This window comes from Opisthorchis viverrini (genome assembly GCF_000715545.1).
Source record: "Opisthorchis viverrini unplaced genomic scaffold opera_v5_110, whole genome shotgun sequence".
Lineage (NCBI taxonomy): Eukaryota > Metazoa > Platyhelminthes > Trematoda > Opisthorchiida > Opisthorchiidae > Opisthorchis > Opisthorchis viverrini.
Genome location: NW_008751760.1, coordinates 462,561 through 480,993, shown reverse-complemented (window position 1 = coordinate 480,993; position 18,433 = coordinate 462,561). Strand labels below are relative to the sequence as shown.

General features: G+C 44.2%; 1 protein-coding gene across 1 annotated transcript in view; it reads left to right on the top strand.

Annotated features, from left to right (window-relative positions):
• Window positions 1–18,158, top strand: part of T265_05496 (hypothetical protein) — a gene marked incomplete at both ends in the record, with an annotated part of 49,788 nt that extends 31,630 nt beyond the window's left edge. Inside the window, 4 exons of the mRNA XM_009170518.1 lie at window positions 1,828–2,078; window positions 6,890–7,046; window positions 13,299–13,433; window positions 17,851–18,158. Of these exons, the coding sequence (XP_009168782.1) occupies window positions 1,828–2,078; window positions 6,890–7,046; window positions 13,299–13,433; window positions 17,851–18,158 (851 nt within the window). The remainder of the gene's footprint in view (window positions 1–1,827; window positions 2,079–6,889; window positions 7,047–13,298; window positions 13,434–17,850) is intronic.
• Between the last annotated feature and the right edge of the window lie 275 nt (window positions 18,159–18,433).

Genomic DNA, 18,433 nt, shown 5'->3' with positions numbered 1-18,433 from the left:
TCACGGGATTCGCATGCTTTAAGTGATCTCTCTAGTGACGAAGCTTTGGCTTTCATCAATTAACCAGAAGTTACAGGTCCGAATCTCCATGCGATGTTGTGGGAGGCGCTCTTCTGTGATTCCGAACAAGAACGAAACAGATAGACAGTGCTTCTTCTCCAAAGACGAGAGCTCAGTTTGATCTCGCTTATTTTCAAAATCCATCATCTGCTTTGACTACAGTAAGGTCGAAAGACTCGCAGGTTATAACCACAGCGTATCACTATTGGGCACACCATATAAATTATGATACGAAACAATTGATACTACGGTCGATTTAGAGATATAGTTGGTCAGTAAAATCAGTTGATAAAATAAATATACAATTGTGTGAAACAATGTCAGTTCGGCACTGACACATCGCTGTAGGGCCAGTGCGACTACAGAGAGTTCGTCGCAGTTGAATAGAAGTCATCTTGACCTCTTCAAATGTATTTGTTGTAACAAACCGCTGCAGTCGTTAGAGTCGGAAAATGACCCGCTTACAAGGAAGGTCTATGGCGAACAAATGAGTGCAAACATTACGAGAGGCATCGCGATATGTAAAGCGTACTGTTGACCTTGATCCGGGCTGTCCTATCGGCTTTGGGTGAACACAAGTTATCGTCCGTCGTGCTTTTATGAAATGCCTGAACACTCACCATCCTCTCCCATCGCTGAATTGACTGACTACTTGAGCATTCAGTCGGAAACAGACCTTTCTATGCCAGATGCTTGAAGCATTACCTGCCGTGATTTGGTGGGGTGTGAGGGTCTCTTTAGGTTTGAGGAATTCTGGTAGTTTCTTCAGAAATCTCACCTTCTTGACAGCAGTCTTGCAGCAGTTTGGTACTCCATATGGTTCGTGGAACATTAGCAAGCAAAAACATGTAGACAGGCAGACTATCGTCTTTCCCACGAATGAGTTTATGACTAATTGGGTCTCCTTATTCTGATTCGCAACACGTGACCTCTTGCTTCCGTACATCTGGGCACACATTGTGGATACTGCTGAATAAGTGAATTTCAAAGGTTGCTGAACGCAAAATTGGTCAACATTTTAGAGGGAAACAGGTTGTATGTGCAGCCAGGTTCTCAGATTCTGGACATTCATCTTCGGTAGATGAAAGCCCATTAACCAGCGACATTTCGGCATGATTCCATTGTGCCCGAAAAGCAGAATGCTGATAATATGGAACCATCACGTGACAGGGTTCCTGGTAGTTTTTCATTGAAGCAGACTTAACGTAGACAGATTTACGTTCGATAATCCCTTTCTAGAACTCTGTTGCAGTTTCATTGAATTCGCCCATGCCTACTCAATGGTTTTGTTGGTAACCTAAGAGCTTGTTCTCCAGAAAAGTGATTGAGGTTTATGGTACATCTAGCTTATTTTGTAGAAACAAAAGACTGAAGCCCACCTCCTCGAAGCTAACACAAGCAGCTGAAGCATATAGAAGGCAGTTTCTGAATGAGCACAGCTGAATTCGAGCGCCTGAATCAAACTACACAAGTTTCACTGTTTTTGCCCTGTTGATGGGCGTCCCCTTGATATATGTTCTGGATTTCAACCTGTTTAGCGACCGTATATATAAGAAACCTGTTGGTGAACAACCCCGAAAATTTCTCCTTGATTCTGACCCACTTTGGGAGCCAGTACTTTCTGTCTCAAACGAATTAGATGAACTGATCCCGTTTGGTGTTCAGCCCAACTGAGATGATATCCAAAATCCCGTATTTGATGACAGTCACACCATCTGTGCTTCATATCCGTACTCATAGACTTCCTGTCTCTCAATTCCACCACAGGTCAAATAGCTAATTACGACGTATTCATTACTCCACCAATCATACGCGTGCGTGCCTATCAACCAATCCAAATCGAGTGTTATACCCAGGAGACCAGTGGACGACCGTCGAATGTTGTGCCTAAACACCGCATTGATCGTCCAGTTGTTGGATTCATTCCCACTCCGATTGGGGAAAATCGACTTCAGATATCTCATCCGACTGGTCTTGGGGCAGAGTACAATGGCACCCGAGTGGAATGTTACACCGAAGTGAGCTATGCGCTTATAATCTCTTTACCATTTTTATGTGAATACTGTTTGAGATGTCCGTTCTGGGTTCATATGTCCTCATTCTTTGGCAGTACAGTAAACACAAGACAATCTCCCTATACGGAAAGCTGATTTCTAGACATGGGAACAATCTTGGTTAACTTACCCTGCTACCCTGAACATGCATGAAGTACACTGAGTCAGGCCTAATCCCCAGATAGGTTTCGACAAATACACCCATTTGCAACTCAATTCGGTTTTCATGGGAGACAAAACTGACTCCCTCGTTTGTGATATTATTTAACTAAAGAAGAGTTTTCGGCAACCTTGTGAATAGTTTCCTGCAGGTAAATCTTTCCAAATTACTTCAAGATCACTTCATGATGATGATCATCATTATGGACAGCATGACATCAGTGTTCAAAACTGATGCTTCGTTGCCATAAAATTTTCTTCAATTTTATGGAGAATATATGCCATGTTGCGCTTTTGAGCGGACCGATCGAAAAATTACAGCTGTGGAAACCTTGTACTTGGCTCCCGAGTGTAGGGAACAATCAACGTACGAACATAGTGGGACTGAGTCCTTCCATGTTCTTTTGTCAGTTGCAAACGGATAAAAATGACAGTAAAATAACGGACTAACCGCTCCAAGATGGTTTAGCCTTCTTTTATCGTTACTCTTTGTTTGTAAGCAAAGGAGAAACGCGAAAAGTGCTTTTTCTGTCCCATCCAACCATGATTGTCGAATTTTTGGCTTTTTCATGCAATCAGTAGCTTGTCAATTGCGCAGTCTTTCACACATGTTTAAAACATCAAGGAGGGCTGACAATTTTAACTCGTGTCGTTCAATGAATGGTTTACCGGTTTCGTCCTACCAAACACCTTATTGATCGACAAAATAATCAGCGGCTTTCGCCAAAGAACACCTTCTTCGTCTGCATCCCCATCCCTTCGTTTGAGGTGAAGGAATAGTCTGCCCAATGAAGTAAAGATTGTGCTTAAATGTCGAAATCCCTCTGTGTGTCCCGAAGATAATACCGTTACCAGAATAGTCTTGTTGTACAAACATTCTGAAGCTCTCCAGAACAAAAACAGCTCAACCCCACAACTCACTTGCAAAATTTTCACGGACGTTTCTCGTGGTCGACCGGAATGGCATGAATATTAACTTTTTGAAAAAAGTGACCAAAATTCACCATTACTTCCAGCGCAGTCATAGGAGGGAGGTTTGTGAAGAGGTAGATAGATGATGTAGTCCAGATTCATCAGAATTCACAACGGTGTTTTGCCAAGCTTGTTTTCACTGAGGGCTTGGATCAAAGAACATTGGAAGCATACTACCATTCTCGTCAGGTTTGGAAAGTTTTTGCTAAGCAGCGCGCAACTATCTAAAATGCACCATTTCATACTTGCTGCGGAGTGGTTTCTCAAGAACTAGAAACAGTAGAAGAGACGCATCGAGAGTTAGATCAGCTGACGGAAGGCGAGGACTTACTGACCAGAAACTTAATGTTTAATATCGACTGCTTCTGTCTTGGCTTTGGCACCCTCAGCCCTCCTACTGCCCTTGAGTGACATGGCAGTTGGCCTGAGCAAGGCCAGCACAGTTTGTTCGATCCCCACACCTTGTCTTGATAGAAATTGTACTGCTCCGGAGTGTGACGGGTCGTCTGTATGTCCAGTCAAGAACCAGGGAACCTTAAGGACCGCCTTCATGAGACAACATGTGCAAAATGCTACAACAGAAAAGTATCAGAATTCGAATATTTTGAATAATCTTGGGTACCGTCAGTATGAATAGATTGTTTCGTTAGAGGGATACTAGGGTGGGCTCTGCCAACCAACACAGCTAAATATCATGCATTTATCGGCAGGGATACAAGGCAAGAATTACCTTCACGGGGAGAGCCCAATTGAAAATCGCTGCAGAAGCAAATAGGCGGGATGGAACCTTAAGGAAGTCATGCGGGGATGTTCACATTGGGTGCAGCCAGTTTGGTGTGCTCACTGTTTGCTGGCTCAAAAATGGCTGATGTGCGGAGTGTCACGGCCGTTCACAGGGAGTAAAAACTCCTCACAGGGTTACGGTTTTGTGTGGAAACAAACGTGACATGAAAAAGTATTGACATGCTACTCTGGAGAGTCTTTTGAATGACTCTCCCGGGCATAGCCGAGTTCCTAACCTCAACTAGGTGAATTATTACTTTGAAGGTTAAAGAGATGGTAAACCTCTGTTTTCTCAAGAATTGCTGTGCAACTACCCTTTGAATGGTGACCGCTAAGGCCCCAACATGATCCTGGAGGTGAATTAGCGCGCAATGTGACATTGGATAGTAAACTAAAGTAAGTCATGATGTTCTTCAAGTCAAATAAGCTTGCTACCAAAATAAATTATGGACACAGTCGTACCAGACTTATCGATAACTTCAAAAGCAAGTGTCAGTAAGTGAACCACCGCAACCCCTTCATGAGAAATGTTGAAAATATGGTTCCAATCGTTGATGCTTTTAGGATTTGTAGGATTCACATACCATCAACAAAATTAGGACAGCTGCTGCGTCGTTACTGAGCCATCAAGCAACCCTGTCACGTCCCATGGAAATCAACTTTTCCTCTGTTACAAAATAAGAATTCAGGTGTTTCCAGTGTGCGCCAGTGGAATACTGGTAGCAAGCTCAGATGTCCAGTAGTTCAAGTTCCAGCATGACAAAGGGTGTGAACTGACAGTAACAGCGAAACTCGCGTCCGACGTTCTTCCCCGTGTTTAAACTCACCAGAATACTTGCGCCAGGACAAGAGGTGGACTGTTCAAACGAGAGTGACGTAAATCTGAATTATGGTCTTAACGGATGCCAAGAAAAGATGCTCTGTTTCCGACCCTACACAGTGGTAGTTCCACGCATATCATTCGTTCTGTTGCTCCTCACGGAAAAACGCTTGTGGCTAAATGATTTATCCTCAGGTTTCTGGCTGGGAGTTGGGAGCTACGGCTTCTGTGAAGATTCGTAGGATGACTTCCAATAAATGGGTTTTTTCGGTATAGCTTAGATCAACATTGGGGCAGTTAAATTGCAACAGATAAGGAAAGCCGGATATTTGAACAACACAATGAACACTCATCATTCACTCAATTGATGATAAAAGTGGTTGAATTGACCAGTAGGTGGTTGATTATAACAGTGCCGTCCCACAGGAGAGTGCTACCGAAAAGCGCGAGCACACCTGCTAGGTTACTGTTCAGTTTGTGGAAGGAGAGATAGTCGAACTCTCCGAAGTGATGCCCCCATCAAGTCGAGTGGAGAAGTATTCGTCACGCATCTTTATACCATCTTACACGCAAAATTACTTTTACGCGTGTTTATATGGGATAGTGGCAACGACTCTCCAATCATTACCATGTGACGTTGCCATGATAAATGTAACCTACGCCACAATTATTGCGCATATTAGGCACAATCCTGTCGAAATAAGATATCGAAAAGGAGTTCGCATTCACTTCTTGAGAGGAATCAACTTCATCATTGCTGAAAGCCCTCTGATCAGTCTAAAGACCCAGCGAAGAAACTAAAGGGGAACCGGACCCTCGCGCAAGAGCGGAAGTAACCGCAGATAACCAACTTATCAAAAGCGTAGGCCAGAAGCATTACTCTTTTTATTTGTTTAACCCCGCGTGTTCTATCTCGTTCACCAAGATATTGTGCAAATATCTCCAAATTTACTTAAGAAACATATGGATAGTTTGCGTTAGAATGTTCGCACCATATCCCGTACCAATAAGGTCACATATTTTGTACTTTTGTGTCGAAAACAAGTCGGAATCCAGAAAACTGTATCATCTTATCAACACCTGAGATCCCCAACCATGCACACACTGCCGAGACGAATTCATGCGGTTTTATCAGTATTTTCTAACGCACAGTGTTCAAAGTAGACAACAGCATTTCGAATATCCCATTAACTCAAGTGGTCAGATTAATTGCGTATAAAAGATCTGCTGTGGGGATTGCAGTGCTGCCCACATAGACGAGCAGATAGTCAAGAGTTTCTGTTGTGGAACACAAAATGGATGCGCAATTCCCATCCAAAAATCCCTCGCTTTGGAGTAAAACCACGATTTTCTTACTTGAACGGACTCATCCTATTCTCACATATCTAACAAAGTGCGCAAAACTGTACTGAGCGAAAGTCTCGGTAGTTCACACAAGCTGTCCGCGTCATTCGAAACAGTGGTTAGTCAACATCCGCCATGTGGTTAGGACCCGTAATTAACAGCCGACAGAGTGTCTGACCTCAGTCCCAACCCATACACATGGTATGGTCACATCTTGATCAACTGTGTAGTCCCACATCAACGGTGATTTGCTCCTGACGTGCGGCACTCCTGATGACCGAAATGTTAGGTTATAGGAAAAATGCATTTATTCTTGTTTTTCCACTACTAATCAGCGCAAAATTATGAACGCAAGACGCTTGGTTCTCCTGCTGTCACACATTCCCCACGGTGACGACATATTGTCTGGTTTCCAGATAATCAAACGGTTAATATCCCACTAAAGGTCCTTTAAAGCCAGTCGGATCTCAAACTAGATTCATCGGAAAATTTCAGCGGATAACCGCTTCAAGCGTGAAGCCTTGGGTGAAAGTGCTCTCAATAAGAGCACAAAATTGAAAGGTTTTCGCGAGATGGTGGATGTTGCCACGTGTGTCCACTTTCCCAGGATCATACACTGCCCGCTCTGAACCAGTTTTAGATAAATGCATCTCACCGTACGAATAACTAAGGCTTTCATCTGTGTTTCAATTTCCAGCATCCCGGTAAACCAGCAAGTGCGATCATCGTGATTGAATCAGCATGTCCTCAGGGCTATCGTCGCTGCCGATCCGGTCAGTGCATTCCAGCTGGACGATTCTGCGATGGACAGTATGACTGTATCGATCAGTCAGACGAAGATCCTTTGTACTGCAGTAAGTCCTTCGACGCATGGAGTGGTGCCCGATATAGCGTGAGCAATACTGTTGTCTTTTTGAAGGATGCAATTCCTCAAGACGAGTGATTATAAGCCTACTCACTTCCACTGGGACAAGTTGGCACCAGTGAGTCCTCGGTGAGCCGGGGAGGAAGCGCGGCTATGCGATATTGGCCGAAAATATCATATTCCGATTTATCTTGTAGTAACAACTGTCCAATCAAACTAAAAAGTAGAAGAGTAGGGCTTGACAAGGAGGAAATTAATGAAAGCATGCAAGAGCTGTTTTCCATTTGTGTCTGCTTTCTATAATGTCCATGGCTTGTGATCCGTAAGCTGAACATGAAACCTTCAATTCTGCTTTACCCCTAATTACGAACAAATTTATTTTCCTATTCACTTTAAAGTGAAAGCAGATTAAAAATTGGCGTGATCTAGAACACTACTCATAGAGTTGCTGAAAAATAATTGGGCAGTCCACGATTGATTTCTCTCTTCTTCTGGAGATCCACATTTTGACAGCTCTGGTGCGCGTACTGGTGACTGAACAGATTATCCTTGATTTTCTCACCATACGTGTCAGTTAGATGACAAACTCTTCGCCACTAATCGGTAAGATGTCTTTAGTGCAACTCTTCGTGGTTTGTCTGAAACTGGTGGTATGTTTGTATATATATATTATAAAAACATACAAATATGTGTAAATATCGTGACAGAGCTTGTGGTCATCACAACGGACACCACTGGGTGGAACACACTGCCTTCAGAACAAGCCAGTTCCGGGGATTTTGGTTGGCCGTGCATCTGCTTGTCGAGTCTCACGACCACCTTACAAATGCAACCTCCATCACCGTGCAATTCGGTTGCCACACTCGGCGAACAGATCGATATGCAGCTGAAGGACAATCAGAAGACATACGAAGTATTATTATATGCACTGACACTAAAGTCAATGCTGTAGCTGTGTCCTCTGAAGTAAACTGGACCTCAATGCAACATGACGGATTGTGTACCTCTATGATCCACTGAGCCACACCTGGGGATTTTACTTTGACACCCAAAGAGTTTATCATATCAGGTTGCTTAACAGGTTTGATCAATCCAATATCTTGGTTCTCCAGGTTGCGAGTTGAAAAAGATTCATCGACATGATGCTTAAAAAGCTTGTGCTTTTTGTAGTAGTGGTAATGGTATGCCGGCGCCCCCTCAGTGCCGTCCGATCGGGCTTTTGAATTAAAGGCTCTGAATGAGGACCCTAGTCGTACCCCTTTCTAGACCTGAGCGCCTTAACAGATCCCAGTACAAGTACAACCATGATTCCTACAACTACCAATGCTGTCATGCCACACCGGCCGTCGAACAGTGTCACCAGCCGGGTCACTTTACTTGCTGCATGTGGCAGGGTGGGTATGTAATGACATGGTTCCGCTGACGCCACTTTTTGTTTCAGATGCTTTTTCTTCCCCACCTCAGAAACCTACAAATAACTCACTCCTTTTAGGCTTATCGCTTGTGGCTGACGGCCCTGCCCATTTCGCATTGACCTTGGCAGCAACGTGCGCATGTCACCTAGCCTCGACACTCCCAGGCATTTCCAAGCTCGGTATATCTGGCTGCTTTTAAAGCTGGTACGCTGGAAATGCAGGAAAACAAGCTGCTCTTGCACTCACAGTTTACCCACTTGACATCAATAGGTGCTGTGAAATCAGAAACAAAAGAAATAGGATGCAAGCTAAATCGCCGCATTACTCTATATTCGTTTCCGGCTGCACAGCCGGGGACGTTCATGAACGTGTTTAACAGGCGGAAAGTTGGTTGTTTCATGTTTGCCATGTCTGCTTTCGTCCCAAAGAACGTAGCTCTGACACAACCGAAAAGAAGTTTTATTCTGTCTTGATTGACCCGTTGCAGTGAACTGGAAACCCATGGATCCTTTTGTTGCCAAAGATTTAAATGCACATTTAGGGAGAATTAGAAGCTGCGACTCAATTAGATGGTTGACTTGGATTGGACTCGGTGCGTACAGGAAACTGCTCAAGATATATGCTGACAATAGGCTGTTTTAATGCAATGCTAGCTTCCGAAATATCCACATGGTGTTCTTCAGCGGTGCGCCAGCTGCGAACTTAAGTAGACTACATCTACTGATGTTGCCACTCGTTTTCGAACGTATTTGTGGATTCCGACCATTCACTCGTCCGTAGTCGCTTCTCTCTTCGTTTTATAGGGCCGCGTAAGGTGTAGACAAATCACATGGGCAGTTGAGAGATCCAAAGATCCTGATTCTAAACGATTTTACCAGAATCGGTTTATAAAATCTTTAACTGTTTCAATGCCGGGTGTGAATCAATACTGGGTCGAGATTGCCACCTCTTTGCACAGTTCCGGGAGAATTGCCCGGGGAAGGGCGCTACTAGGTTCACTCGATCACTGGATAACAGAGCAAACAATGACATGCCTTAAATGTCCCTGCCGGTCCGAAACATAACTTGAGCCGACAAATTATTAGACGTCAAGTGAAAATGAGCGCTTTCGTTGACCGTGAAACCTGGTGGACAAGGAAATGGAGGACGTCCATAAAGCCGGGTAGGTCCGGCAAGCGAGCGGTCCTCGAAAAGCATCTGTGGACGAAACCATGGAGGATCGGAAAAGAGCAACCACTCTAACTAAACAAACACGCCTTGATTGTTGGGCCGAATACTTTGAGCAATCGGGGCTAACAGCTACTGCTCATCTGAAACCCATAACTGACGTAGAATCCTGGACGGCGGTCGTGTAACCCCCTTAGGCCTCCGAGGTTTACGATTGCATTTGTCCCGTTAAGTGCCACCAAACTCCTTATCGGGATGACCTCCAACCCGCTCAGTCAGCGCTTGTCTGATCTACTTACGTGCATTAGGGAAAAGGAGGCTGTCCCAGACAGACGGATCGTAGAGATTGTGGTGACCACAGGAGGGATCAGCTTAACCCCGGTCATTTCGAGACTGTTGGCGTCGCTTTTGATACGCGGCTTTATGGTGGCTCGTGATACACTGACTCGAGTGCGCCAAACGGGATCCCAGCCTGGTAGGGGTTGAGTTGACCAAAACTTGACACCTTCACATTCTAGAACAACACCATACGATCCACAATTTCGGTATTCCTAAATTTCCAAGCCGCATTCGACTTGGTTGACCGATCCGATCTCCTTTGCACGCTTTCCGAGCAAGGAATGCCTCGGAAGTTTGTGAACGTGATAAGTTCTTTGTATCCCCACACTTCCGGGGATGTGTGAGTACATAAAAAATTTTCGAAATCTTCCGTACACAAACTGGTGTCCGTCAGGTGTACTCACGTCTTCTAATCTTACTTAATTTTCTGACCAACGACATAATGAGACGGACCCTAAGGTTCTCCAAAACCATAGTGTTCAAATAGCTGCTGACGAAAACCTTGTCGGTGTGGAATATACGGAGGAAATTTTCATCGCTTCTGGACAGGCAATATCTTATAGTCCAAGAAGAAGCAGCCAAAATTTCGAAGCGTTCTTCATTCTTTGGAAGTCGTATCATTTCCAACTGTATTATGACATTCGTGCATTTACCTCATGCACGAATCTGTTGAGCTCAGGTTCAATTCACTAATCTGAGACCATGACAGAAGCGGTGCATATTCCTGGATCTCAAAGGACGTGTGTGTCAGGCTAGAGCACGAGCTGTTTTTTGTATGACTATGAGACGGGGCCCCCGACAGAAATAGAACTGAGATATCTCCAGCCCTTGAAAGGCCGTTGTCTCTATCATAGCTGCTCTAGGCTATTCAGGGTGTCAGTAAATCCACAAAGATACAAGTTGAAAGTAATTGTTCGGTTGTGCAATGGGGACTTCAGTCGAAGGTGTAAAGTACTAAGAAATTGCGGTGGTTAGGCCATGCACCGAAGAGGGTGCTGTTTTTCGTGCCCGATTCCAATTGGCGCAAATCAAGAGGTGATCAACCTTTGACCTGACAAAGCAGATGGAGTCGGTTAGATTGTGTCCGGGTTCAGTCGCCTCGGCTCGCCTTTTTATGATGGGAACCGCGTGATCCACGCTGTGTATGGCTGGAAAAGCCGCAAGACATGGCTCCCAATCGATGTCGGTGGCGTTTCTGTTCTCAGTTTGTATCTAAGGTGTCCAAGTGATTGTCTGCAAATGTAGGAACCCCGTATTGCTTCGGGTTGGCTGGCACTCCCTTCCCTATCTAATTTCATTTTTTTCTTCAGATAAGGCAGAAAAGCACCGGTGGCTGAACGCTGATATGAGGTTGTCGACAATGATACTAATATGGGGCGAGACGGCCGAAGCGGTTAGAGCGCGAATTTACTGACCGGAAGGTCCGCGGTTCGAACCCGACCTCTGCCTCTCGACTTCCCCTGTCTAGGCTTGGGCAACCTGGCAGTATCCCAGTCCTCGTTCAACCTTCGGGTAGCGTTGCAGTTGGGCACCGAAAGGGCGCTGCAGCTGAACGAACGGGAGACCGAAAAGCGTTGATAGGCGAGCATATATCAGCTTTCCTCTGGGGTAGTTCATTGATATATTCACACCGGCATCAGAGAAACAGCTGACATATCTGGATAATGGGACAACAGACCGAACCACTCTTAAGACGTCTGACCAATAGCCTCACCGATCATACCGGATGTGTAAACATAACCATTACATTACCCGCCTAAATAAAATGTCAACTGGGTAGTGAATAAATTTCGGTGCGAAACATTTCGCCGGCACCCGCGCCAGTCCGATTGTTTTGACCTGCGCCATGAGTACCAATGGATTAGGTAGAAATTTCACTGTTTTGTCTGGTGTGCCGATAGACCGAAATGGAAAACAAGGTTCGCATCCGACTGCAGCTCTATTCTGTTGCCCAATGGAAGCAACCTAATGTCCGTCTACCGGACACAGGTCTTTCTGTCTGCTACGTTGCTACCAGGCAGATGTTTGCACTCTGCCGGCCAAAAAAAGCCCGGTAAGTTTCGCCAGTAGGTATTTTGTTTACACGTAACCAGAATTTCTTCAGGGCCTAGTGTTTGCGACGGATCAGTGCAACAAGCAAGATTTATGAATGTGGACACAAGGGATTTGTGGGCACTTTGGCAACCATAACAGATGTTGAGGACCGAGAATGGCAAACACTGTTGTGAATGTAAAGTTCAACGTTGTGTGAGGACAATACGAACGAAACCACACAAACCTGGAACCAGTGATCTCCAGGCAAAAACTGCTTTCTGAGTTAACAAGGACACTGGCCTTTAGTTGAAAACAACGTTATTGATGATCATTTTGAATGTGAGTGCCGTGGAGTTACCCGAATCACCTTAGTAAAGCGAGTAAATATCGAATAGCACACCTGGGATTGTATCGAAATGAAAAACGCCTGTAGATAAAAAGCTTCCAACAAAATTCTATGAGCGCGAAACCACATTGACCGACGACATTTACAAAACAAGAAAGAACATTTTCATAGAGGGAACTAATCACAAGTTTGCTGAAAACCCTTCGACAGCCCACGACCGGTTTCGCCCTTCTTGGGGCTCAGCAGGTAGGCGCAGTCGCAGATTTTCCGTAACTTGAACCCAAATTGGGCTGTTTTCGAGAAACAGACTCATTTTCAAATCAATTTGGTCCTCACGAGAGACCTTGTGAGTAGTTTCCTTTATGAAAATACACTGCGATATCTTGAATATCGTGCCAATTGAATCCTGAGGCGGTGTGTGTGCAGCACATTCAGTTGTAGAATATTATAAACGAGAGATTCAGTTGAGTCTCTCGTGATTTGCAAATGAGGAAAGAACATTATTTCAAAATAGTTCCGTACAAATTCCTTAACCCACTAAGTGATTATCAGTAAAGGTGAAGACATCGTAACACACTACACGAATCCAATATTTGTTTAAGATTCTTAATTCATACTGAGCTACTTGAGGCAGCGTGAAGCAACAGAAAATATATCGTCCAGGTACGCGGCTGGATGGCATTGTATCCTCAGATTTTCTGAAAACATCTGATCCAACCGTTTCGGCAGTACCTATTGTCAAACTAGTGTTCAAGGTGGAAAAAACTACATTACGTTCAGTTAACCAGTCCACACTTCAATGAAAACAAATTCTCGTCCTTAAAACTGAACATTTCTCAACCTCATTAGATCTTAAACCATGCAGTTTGATCACCTACAAAAAAAATACATACCCATCCAGACTGTTCACGTCAATATGTACACTTATTTCCGACTACAGAGGCCTGCGATCCTATTTCCAAACCATGTGAAGAGTACAATGGCCGTGCACCTCACAAGAAACACTACATGATCCATTGGGAGTGTGATGGTGAAGATGATTGTGGCAATGGGTTTGACGAATCTCGATGCCCAGGTACGTTTTTGTGTGAATTCTTGTCCAGTATTCGCTTGACAACGTATGGCAACGAAGCATCGGTGTCATGCATCACGGATGTCATGCTGTCGATGACGATGACAACATTCAAAAATACACAGTAGGAAAGCTAACAAGTGCAACCAAAGTGTGTTTCTTCTTCGAGTTCGGTGCGGCAATGCACAATTGCAGTCTATCGGTTTGCACTCTTTCAAAAGCCAGCAATTGTGGGTGTAGGTGACCTTTTCGGGTGGCATTTTCGGAATCGTGAACCTTAAGATCAGCTGGGAACATCTTTAGCACACTTTCCAGACAGATTTATTCGGATTAGCTCGTTGAATCAAAAAAAACCTTGCTCCTGAAGATACCAGGCTAATGCGAACGAATGGTTTACCTCATTGGTGGCATTTACGAGGTTAGCTGTGGTCTGTTATAAATAGGCGGATAACACTGTGGTTCAAGCCTGTGTGCTTTGGCTCGGTGATTATTTGTAATGAAAACAAACATCAAAGTGGTTGTGCAGAGGAATAACGCAAGCATAAAGCAATTAAAAGTGGGTTGTGTCAAACTGCACTCAGTGTCTGACAGAACTTATTGGATCAATATCTTACCCCGGTATACCCTGCTAGCCCAGGTATTCAAGCTTTCGAACCAACCATAGTCCACTACATTCTAATCATTTAGCTTATGATGATCGAAAGCGGGACCCTGTGGAGACTAGAGTGTACCGTGGTGTGACGGTTTGTGTACTCCCGACCCACTGAGCTATACCAGGGGGTCTTCATACGACACTTACAGTGCACTTGGTCAATGGTCAGTGACGAACACAGTCTTCTGGTCCTCCACGTTGTGGCGACTTGTTCCGTAAAATTGGCAATATGTTTGCATTTCCCGTCAACACACCGCTGCCTTGCGGTCAGCCCTTGGATAAAAAAAGGCCATAATCGACCTTCTATCTACGTGTGGTCACCCTGACAGTATCTAGACCACATACAACCGTCAATATATGGCGGCGAAGCCTCGGTGTAGAAGACTGATGTGCTGTCAATGACGGTGATCATGAATATAATCAGGTCCCTTTTCAAAGGTTGTTTATGATGCGGATAGATGTTTCTTATCTTAATCCACAAGGAGGAGATAAAACTTTCAGTTTCGCTCTTCTCCTTGTTACATTAGGACAGGTATTGTAGTTTTATTTTTGCTGATATGAATCATACCACACAGGTTTCCGGATTGTGATCACGTGAACATCTTCCCCGTTGGGACTTCCCGCTCCAACTGTCTGTCAAGGGTTTACCACGTGACGTGAACTTCATAGTTGAAGATGTGGCAACTTATCTGTTCACGTGGTAGGTAGTCACACAAATAACCGACCCTCCAGGATTGAATGAATTCGTACTGTTGTTGATTGTCAACTTGGTTGAAACAAATGGGAGCTGGTTCTCGGTCTTCCAGTATAGGTTACATAAACCCAAAGGAACACAGCAATCCGTCTCCACTGAGAAAGCTCACCCATTCATACGGATGACCCACAGATTCATTGGCCTTTTTAAATTTAGAAAACAACTATATTTCATGTATCTTGAAAGGTAAATATGTCCAACGTAATCAAGTTTTGTCTATCACATATCAACAGACAAAGCGGTCGCGCGTTGCGACGGCAGCACGTTTACATGCGATCGGGGAAGTCGAAGAATCCCGTTGGCATACGTCTGCGATAAGGAAAGAGATTGTGTTTCCGGTGAGGATGAAAACAACTGTGGTAAGTCAAATGATCAACTGAAACACAGCTCAGTAGGCAGTCATTATTTTGCACTTCTGACTGACTTCAGTAATCTTAGATGAAAAACATGCGTGATCTGACAACCATATGTCACAAGTGTGCCTTAAATTCGTATTTTCATAGACTTTGGATTTTTACACTGTCCGGTGAGTGCCGACGTGAGAAGTTAGTTACAGAATGCGAGACCCTGTGGAAGGTGTTACCTGTGCGTCTACCTTGAATTTACGAGCGCGTTTTAGGCTGGCATTAGGAGCGACGCAGACAAGCTCAATTCAACCAATCAAAACCGAAGCTTGAAAACTACTCCAGTAAAATGTTTAACTGTACTTCGATCGGACTAAAAGTAGCCGCCGTTGGTGGCCGCTTACTTTGAAGACGCAGCCGTAAGTAGTTATAAATTTTAAAATAATGAACTCCAGGAAGCTGTTGTTCTATTGATTTTGAAGGTAGCGCAGGGAACACGGCAACCCATGCTTTTAGACCGTCCTCACAAGGGAACCGGTAACGTGTCTTCAGAATTCGATGAAGATAAACGTTGCACTCGAAACCTTATTTGAGGTAAATGTTTGAGGCAAAAGCACTCGTCTTTTCAAGAACTGCCAGACATTTGACGGAGATGTACTGATGACCACAAATTGGTGACTTGCTCACATGTTTACGCAAAATGATGGTCGGAATATTCATATGTATATGCGTCGATGTATGCCATAGAATTCATCAGTGTCAACGACGTCGTTCACTCGTGAGACACTAATTTTCTTGTTTGTTTGTACTACCAATGGGACATCGGAAATATATTAAATTTCCACAAGACACGAGAGTAACGAACGACTATTTTTCTGGGATGTCTTCGTCCGATCAATACATATATGAAAGGAAAAATGGGGACGAATAATGAAATAAGCTTATAAGACTGTTTATTTAAAAGTTAGAAAACGTGGGTACATTGTTGTGGGTGGCACCTGGCGTTGAGTGTATATTTTTGCTGCTTAATCTCACACCAGGCCCAGTATGACGTAGACCTTTTTCCTGGTGTGCGAATCTTGATTGTGCCAGCGCTTACCGCGCCTGGGACAGCATTCAACATTGTTTGTCCTTTCTTCGGTTGTTGATCTTTAGACGCGTGTTTCCATGCCAAAATTTTTACATACGTTGGGATTCATCTCATCTGACTGAAATTGTTATTGGCATGAGCGAGAAGTTTCTTTCTTTTATCTCACAGTCTCCTGTTACCCTTTCGCATTCGTCGCTTCCATCCACTTTTTATGTTTGCGACCATGCTCTCCGAAAGTAAATGTCAGTAGTCTTCTATACTGGTAGGTGGGAAGTTTTTAGTCTGAGCGACTTGGTCGAACTGTGCCTGTCACATGATTAAAGCAGACTTGAGGTTGCCGGAAATCAAAATCATCTGCTGCGCCGGCTGTGGGCGAGCCCCTTCATTGGATCGATACTTGAAACCTACAGATACTATGTTGATATCACGCACCCAACGATTTGATCACGTGACCGTCGTCGATAGTATTTGAAATAGTGTGGCTTTTGACGGTCCAGCCGAATCTGCTGGTGGGAGAGACTCTGACATGTTTTCTCAGCAAATCATCGTGTCCAGTGGCCAATATAGCCCAACGAGCAACAACAGAAGCAATACGTAAAGATGTTCTAGGTGAGAGCTGGTATCTTATCTTGGAGATTTAAGTCGAACACGATGTTGTTTATGAACAGACAACAAAGCGGCACCTGGGACAACATATTCTCAGGGCTAAAAATTTGGCACGTGAACCTATGTGCTTTAGGTGTCCTGTTTTAACTGCAAGAAATTTCACCATGTGCACCCTTGTGGAGGAAATGAAAAAGGATAACAAACATATGGGAGTGACATTGGCGGTGGTCTCCACCCATCTTAGCCGAAGTGCTTTGTATAGCTTGGATAAAGTAAAATATGATATCGCATTCACATGGATCTCATTTGATCAGTACCAATTCTGTTCTAGGGCATTTGTGCGGACAGGTTCAAGCCCGAATTCTGCTCTCATTATGCCTCATAAACATCGTGTCGAGACTTAAACTCCGAACTCCTGACACAGGGGGCAAACATGTAACTATTACTTCACCAGCACATATTATATGCCCCTTTCTGAGAAGTGCCGACAGGTGGATCAGTTTATCAACATAACCAGGACACCAGATCGTCGTTAGAAACGTTGAACGAATCAGTTATATCAATCTGGTCTGATCACCCAACCATTCAGATGCGTCCAGTGTACGCCAGAGGCGTTGTGGTAACATATCCACCTCATATGCCAGGTGGCATGTTAGACAGGAAGAGCGAAATTCGTCTTCCTATCTGGCATAAGCTAGGGAAGGAGGAGAACTGTCGGACTATCTGTGATGTGAAGGTAAATAACTCGTCCTAATTTATTGGGCTTCATGTCCATTATGCCGACCGAGGCCCGATAAATTTGACAAAAACATGTTCTTCGTCCAATGAATGGAAAACCTCAAAACACGCAACTAGTTTCAGTTTCCGGAGTTCCAATTAAGCTTTTTTCAGTAAACATTGTGGTATGAATAGTAGTTGTTCCTCCCTTTGTGCTTTACAATCTTCGAAACATTTCTCATTCACAGCAACACCAGTTATACAAAGCTCACCAACATACCGCTATACAACACGTCCTGGTAGACAAGTGATACTTCAGTGCCGGGTGATTGGAAGGCCGATTCCTCGAGTAATTTGGCGCTTCAACTGGGGATGCCTGCCGGACGAAGGTGGTCGATTCCGAGTTAACAGCGTGGTGGAAAACTGCGATTCGCCTATGCCGACCGTGATTAGTACTCTGACAATTACGGGGGTCCAAAACGGAGATGACGGTATCTATAACTGTGAAGCATTGGCTGGAGCGACTCGCGCGATGTCTGCCGACTACTTTGTCATGCTCGAGTAACGCGAGGTGCGCACTGTTTACACTGATGGCTAAATTTTGGTTGGTACATGCTACTAAATTCAAAAGAGTTGTTATAACTGACGCAAAATTCACGATTGATGAGCAGTAGACTATGGGGTGACTCAGAGGCATATTTTACTGTCTGTGTCGTACTGCATTTATTACTAGGATATCCACTGAGTCTACCATGTAAAACGTCTATTTTCCATGGTAAACAATGTGAGGCAACTTGTGAGAAGTTTGTTTTCCAAATTCAGCAAGGTGTCCGGTTTTAC